General features: G+C 45.4%; 1 protein-coding gene across 2 annotated transcripts; it reads left to right on the top strand.

Annotated features, from left to right (window-relative positions):
- tdh (L-threonine dehydrogenase) lies at positions 1 to 6077 on the top strand. 2 transcript variants are annotated; one of them, XM_030405988.1, is made up of 9 exons: positions 1 to 163; positions 2110 to 2304; positions 2658 to 2700; positions 2805 to 2875; positions 3424 to 3573; positions 3675 to 3847; positions 3963 to 4053; positions 4350 to 4616; positions 4877 to 6077. In XM_030405988.1, exons 2-9 carry the CDS (start codon positions 2118 to 2120, stop codon positions 5014 to 5016), a joined length of 1122 nt encoding a protein of 373 aa, XP_030261848.1. In that variant the 5' UTR covers positions 1 to 163; positions 2110 to 2117; the 3' UTR covers positions 5017 to 6077. The 2 variants fall into 2 exon arrangements, with proteins under 2 accessions (XP_030261848.1, XP_030261847.1); XM_030405987.1 differs by lacking the exon at positions 1 to 163 and adding an exon at positions 1218 to 1251 and having other exon boundaries at positions 4877 to 5273.
- Positions 6078 to 6105: the final 28 nt, after the last annotated feature.

Below are 6105 nucleotides of genomic sequence, written 5' to 3'. Positions count from 1 at the left end.
GAAGACGCGAGCTGACGCAACACTGGCCGGAGATAACACAGGCATCACGTCAGAGCGCTCCAACAGGCTCCAGGATCAGCTCAGAGGAGGAAGCAGCATCTTCTTCTCGCCCAGCAAAGTCAGACAGGAGTTTTTGGGTGCGTTAATTCCCGCAAATTAACCGGTGAGTGAACTCCTTCCGTTACATTTCCTGGTTCATAATTAGATTTAGAAAAAAAAAAAAACTGAAATGTATTTATTAATGTGATGAGAATAATGAATCAATTTGTTCCTGGATTTTAATGATCTTCTTCGACCACGTGCTGGCTTTATTAATGCGCCTTTAAAACAAAAAAAAATGTGTGTTTAACCGGTATTTCACAATGTGTGCGCGCATTTTGGAGACGCTCTTGTACTCTGTAGCCTGCCAGTCCAGCTGAGACCCCATCGGACGAACCCTTCTCTTGTTAATTCAGGCAGTCAGTCTACCAGCCTAACAATGACGTGAAAAGCCCGGGCCGTGTGCCATGACAGCTTCACTCGGGCGCACTGGCCTGGTTTCATTTGCCTGAGTAGCTCACAGACCCACATTTTTTTTAATTCTATATTTATTTATTTATTTTTACATTTAAAATACAGTCTCATTCACTCAAAAAAGCTCTTCAGCCACAGTAAAGGGGGCCTCCCTGCCGTTAAAAGCGTGCTTTCATAGCCCGGACATGTGTGTGTGTGTGTATGTGTGTATATATATATATATATATGTATATATATCCGCCGTGATGCACCGCTTCAGGTCCAATAAGGGGAAGCAGCGCGTTGCAGACACCCTGTTACACAACTGCCTCAGGCCGTGACTCGCACGTTAAAAAGCATGTTGTGAACGGCACATGTTGTGAGGAGGGCAGCGGAGGGTCAGGGGAGATGGAGCAGGGTGGCGCACGGCTTCCTCTGCGCAAAAATAAAGTCTGAAAACCAGAATGTTTTATTTATTTGATGTGGTTGATGCTCTCGTCTATGATATTACTTAAGCCCTGTGTGTTACATGATGTGTTTTGCACTACAAAGACAAAAAAAAAAATCCCTGAAACCTAAAACCGCTCCGAAAATATCACCAAATCTCGTCACAGGAATTAACGACTTGATCTTGGCACTGTTTTCGGGCGCTACTGTACGCCCTCTCTCCCTGATTGGCTCTCGTCGAAGGCAGGGCAGTATAAATACTCTCAAGTTACTTTTTTCCGTCCTTTTTTGGGGAAGCTCGCTGCACTCTCGGTAAGTACACTTCTGATATGATACGTGGCGCAAAAAAAAGAGAGAAAGAGAGAGAGAGAAAGTCGAGTGATGAGCAAGTGGAGACAGGCTGCCTTTTTTTCTTTTTAATTTAAACCTACTTAAAGTCTGTTGGACATCTCCAAGAGATGCTTTCGATGTCCCGACTAAATGCTCCATCTGTTAAGCTCGTTCCTAAACAAAAAATACAAACAAAAAAAACAAAAACAAAAAAAAAGAAATGCACGTTGAAGCAATCTGCAGTAAAAGTTCTTTGAAACTTTTGTTAAGAGTGGAGGGAAGGAACTTTGGTGATGAAGTGTTTGGTGTTGCCGTGCGCCCCAGTGCGCCGCTGCGCCTCTATGGAAACAATGAGGATTTGCATTTGGGTGTAGCGTACGTGTCCTCCCTGCTGGCACATTTTCTCGCATCTCGGGGAGGAGGGGGGCAGTAGTCATTGTTCTGCAGATTTTGTCCTTGTTTCACCGCTGATACATGTGAAAGAGATGTAAATCGAATGCGTCTCACTGCGCGCCAGTTTGGTCGCCTCTTGGCGCCGGAGGTCTGGAGAGGAGCCCAAACCTCTTGACACAGAACTTTATGCTTTGGCCAGAGAGAGAGAGAGAGGGGGGGGGGAAACGCTGAAAGAGGCCGCTAGTCACATAAAATCGATTTTCTTTTCCTTTTTTTTTCAATTAAATGTTCGGGATGGAATGCAAAATTGCTAAATCAGCAGTTTTTTTTCTGCTACTCAAAGAAAAAAAAAGAAAAAAGAAAAACGCCCCCACAGTAATTTTCGCTGAAGCCTGTGAAATCCGACAGTGTCACCCAATAGCATGAACACATTCCTCTCCTCCGCAGGTACCAGCATGCCTGTCATCAGAACCCTCAGCAAGGTGGCCAAGCAGGCCCTGCTCGGCACCCCGGGGTGCGGCTGCCAGCCTCTGACACTGGCTGTGCGCAACATCAGCTTCTCCCCTCGGCAGGTGACGTCCGACGCCAGCTTCCACTCCGTGTCCTTCTCAGAAACAGACCACCCGAAGGTGCTCATCACAGGTATGTTGGAATTTAACAGCATATGCGCGAACAGGTCCAGCAGCATTTTTTTTTTTTTTCTTATCTTGCATGACAGTCAATGTGTTGAGAAAAGTTGTGGGTGGGAACATAATGTGCTCTGGTGGGATTCAACACCAGCAGGATTTATAACAAGTTTGCAATGAAGGCAGAGAGCGGTGTCAGTTGAAAACAAAAGAGTAGGAGGGGAACGGCTGGCCTCTTTCTTAAAGCACGCTCTCCTTCTTAGTTACTTCAGTCTCCATGGGAACCAGCAGTGATGATTATGAGCTGCTGCTCACTTTAAGGCCCGCAGCCTCCTCTGATGACTCTCTGTCTCTCTCCTTGTGCTGCAGGTGGTCTGGGTCAGCTCGGGGTGGGGCTCGCCAAACTCTTGAGGTAAGACTTCCTCGTCTGTGTGTTCACTAGTGACACATGCTTAATGACTGCGTGAGAACAACGCCACTTTACAAGTTGTGTAACATTGTTTTCCTGCTCCGTAGGAAGAGGTTCGGCAAGAACAATGTCATTCTGTCCGACATCAGGAAACCTCCAAGCAACGTGTTCCACAGTGGTGAGTCAACTAATGGTATTCACTGTACTGAGTTCTGCAGTGTGAACTTTAGCAGATTCAGACAAGGCATGCGCTCACAAATTGTCATTTTTAGACAGGCCGGTACACAGGTGTGTCAGATTATATAACATTTATTTGGTCATCAAAATCTTTTAAGTGTTTAGACCAGCTTTAGTTTCAACACAACAGGGAGCACAAAGTAGTTTTCCTCCGGTGAGTGTGCCTATGACTAACACCGTATTAGTAACTCTGGTGTTTGGCAACAAAGGTTGTCAGTGTGTTCCAAATTTTCCAAATCTTTGTTTGAAGTCAAATTTCCCTGAAAAAGGTTGCCAAATGACAAAAAATCAATACGTGACGCTGATGTTCTGTGCGTCTGTACGTTGAGACATAATGAATGTAGCAGTAAACACACCGTGAACAATTCTATAACTATTTTGTCTGCTTAACAATGATAGGAGAAAAGCTAAATAACTCTATGACTACTTTATACGAGATGAACTCGACAGGTGATTTTTAAAATGTTCTATCCTCTCTGCCACCGTCAGGTCCCTTCATCTACTCAGACATCCTGGACTACAAGAACCTGCGGGAAATTGTGGTGAACAACCGCATCACCTGGCTGGTTCACTACAGCGCCCTCCTCAGCGCCGTTGGAGAGGCTAACGTGGCCCTGGCACGCTCTGTCAACATCACCGGTGAGTAAATCGGTGACTAAAGATTCTTGTCATCACAGGATTATCAGTAAAGTTCCTTTTAAATGTGGTGTTCTCACAATATGGTGTTGTTTGTTTCTCAGGGCTTCACAACATCTTGGACATTGCGGCAGAGCACGGCTTGCGTCTCTTTGTCCCGAGCACAATCGGCGCCTTCGGTCCCACCTCTCCCCGCAACCCTACGCCAGACCTCTGTGTGCAGAGGCCTCGCACCATCTACGGTGTCTCCAAAGTCCACGCCGAGCTGATGGGAGAGGTTAGATCCCAGATTTCTTTCTTTTTCATTCCAAAAACAGGACCAATGATAAAACTCCGCTGGGTATATTTACACACCACCATATTGAGATTGTTTTTTCACATTTCTTCAACAGTACTACCATCACCGCTACGGCCTGGACTTCCGCTGTCTCCGCTACCCAGGAATCATCTCCGCTGACTCCATGCCAGGAGGCGGCACGACAGGTGAGAGAGATAAAGTTCCAACCACATACAAGGTTCGGATTTTAATGGATGTCTATTCCTGTAGCGCTCCCGCCAAGTCACAAGTTCCTTATGTAACTGACTTCTTCCAGATGGCTGTCAAGCCTTGTATTTTTAGGGTGGTAGATAACTCGATGTATCATCTCCATATCTTCACATGTCTGGACAGCTATAGTAACCACAGAAACTCTGCAGTCATCATCAGTTAGTTTGTTAGCTGTTTATTCACCTTTTCCTTTCCTTTTTTCCTCCCATGTTCTTGTCCTGTCTCTGAGCAGACTACGCCGTCCAGATTTTCCACGATGCGATCAAATCTGGCAAGTTCGAGTGCAACCTGAAACACGACACGCGGCTGCCCATGATGTACATCGACGACTGCCTGCGCGCCACGCTGGAGGTGATGGAGGCGCCGACCGACACGCTGACCATGAGGACCTACAACATCAACGCCATGAGCTTCACCCCCGAGGAGCTGGCCCAGGAGCTCCAGAAGCAGATGCCCCTGGAGGTCACGTATGACGTTGACCACGTACGACAGGCCATCGGTAAGTTGAGTTGGATTTATCGGCCACTCGACATTAGCCTCGATCGGCTACTGTTCGAACCATGAACCTCGTGAATTTTTCTTTTCATATGCAAGACGGAAGTTGTTTCTTTTATCTTCTTTAAAAGTCGCATACGTTCACTTTATGGTTAAGAGTACAAAAACAGATCTGAATGTAGTTCAATTGGAAAACCATTGGTTTTATGTTGTCTTTTTTTTTTTTAGAACTGAATTTAACGTCTCACTTTTGTTTCTTTCCAGCTGACAGTTGGCCGATGAACTTCGACGACTCCAACGCACGGAAGGACTGGGGCTGGAAGCACGATTACGATCTCCCCGAGCTCGTCCAGACGATGCTCAACTACTTTGGCACAGACACGCGCATGGCTCGCGCTAACTGAGAGCATCGGTCCAAGTATTCTTTGTACATAATGTAAAGACTGACCAAAGAGAATAGAGAAACATGGCCTGTACATAGTTGTTCTCTCACTTCTCTGTGTAAAATCAGAAGGGCTCTGCTTGCCTGGCACAAGGCCGCTGTGTCTCCAGAATGTAAAGGTCAGCGCGGGTTAGACAATCCTCCCCGCTCCTGTCTATCTACCCCTGCTTCGCTGTCTTTCCCCCCTTTTTTTCTCCACGGAGATTCGGCAAAGAGCAGTCCGTCGGCGGAAGGTTGTCAGCGGTATCGGGGACGAAACGGTTGCCTCTGAAAAAACTTGGTTGGATGAAAAGGAAGATGACTTGCATGTTGATTAATTGCGCAAATTTTTTTTTTGCAATGTTTTCTAGGCAAAAAATCTATTTAACAGACTGTTGCATCGTGTATGTGTGAACGTTTCCACCTGTTTTTCTTTGGAAATCCAAAATTGGTCAGGGTTTTGTTTTCTGCTAAATTTCCCGGGACTTTCATAATTCAGGTATTCCGGGCCTAAAGCTCCCGTGGCTAAAATCAAGTGGGTGTACAAATACACAAGTTGTGTTCTTTGATGCACTTTAGACGGATTTGTGTCTTAAAATTACTGACAAGTAAATGAGCCTAATCACCTGCAGGGGGCGATTTCTGATGCAGTGCATCTGTATTACGAGCAGTGCGGAGCGATGATTCTTGAGAATTGTTCTTCTGTTTATTCCACGTAACGTTATTTATTCTGTCTGTTGGTGTTAAACGTGTGGGAGCTTCATCAAGTGAAAGCATTTTCTTAACACTCTTGTTTCTAAGTGTTCCTGTCCACTTTTAATGTTATTTTATTTTTTTCATCGACTCTGGGGATTTGTTTTGACACGAAGGGGAAATGTGACACTGTATGCCACATTTACCTTCAACCACATTTGGTGGTTTCTGTATCTCGACATTTTGTAAAAAGTGATGCTGGAATTTGGTTTCTGTATGAAAGTCCTTGCAGGTTCTGTCTGGTCTTTTAATCACAACAGGCTTTGACAATAAAAGTTTTTTTTCCACGTACCACTCTGCCTGTTTCTGTTGTCTTTTT

This window comes from Sparus aurata, chromosome 22 (genome assembly GCF_900880675.1).
Source record: "Sparus aurata chromosome 22, fSpaAur1.1, whole genome shotgun sequence".
In the NCBI taxonomy this organism is placed as follows: Eukaryota; Metazoa; Chordata; class Actinopteri; order Spariformes; family Sparidae; genus Sparus; species Sparus aurata.
Note: the sequence above shows the minus strand (reverse complement) of the source record. Positions and strands in the feature narration are given on the sequence as shown.

Coding starts and splice junctions, on each gene's coding strand:
- tdh (XM_030405988.1), top strand. CDS start 2,118: ATGCCTGTCATCAGAACCCTCAGCAAGGTGGCCAAGCAGGCCCTGCTC. Junction 3,574..3,674: donor ACGCTCTGTCAACATCACCG/GTGAGTAAATCG, acceptor TTTGTTTCTCAG/GGCTTCACAACATCTTGGAC. Junction 3,848..3,962: donor ACGCCGAGCTGATGGGAGAG/GTTAGATCCCAG, acceptor TTTCTTCAACAG/TACTACCATCACCGCTACGG.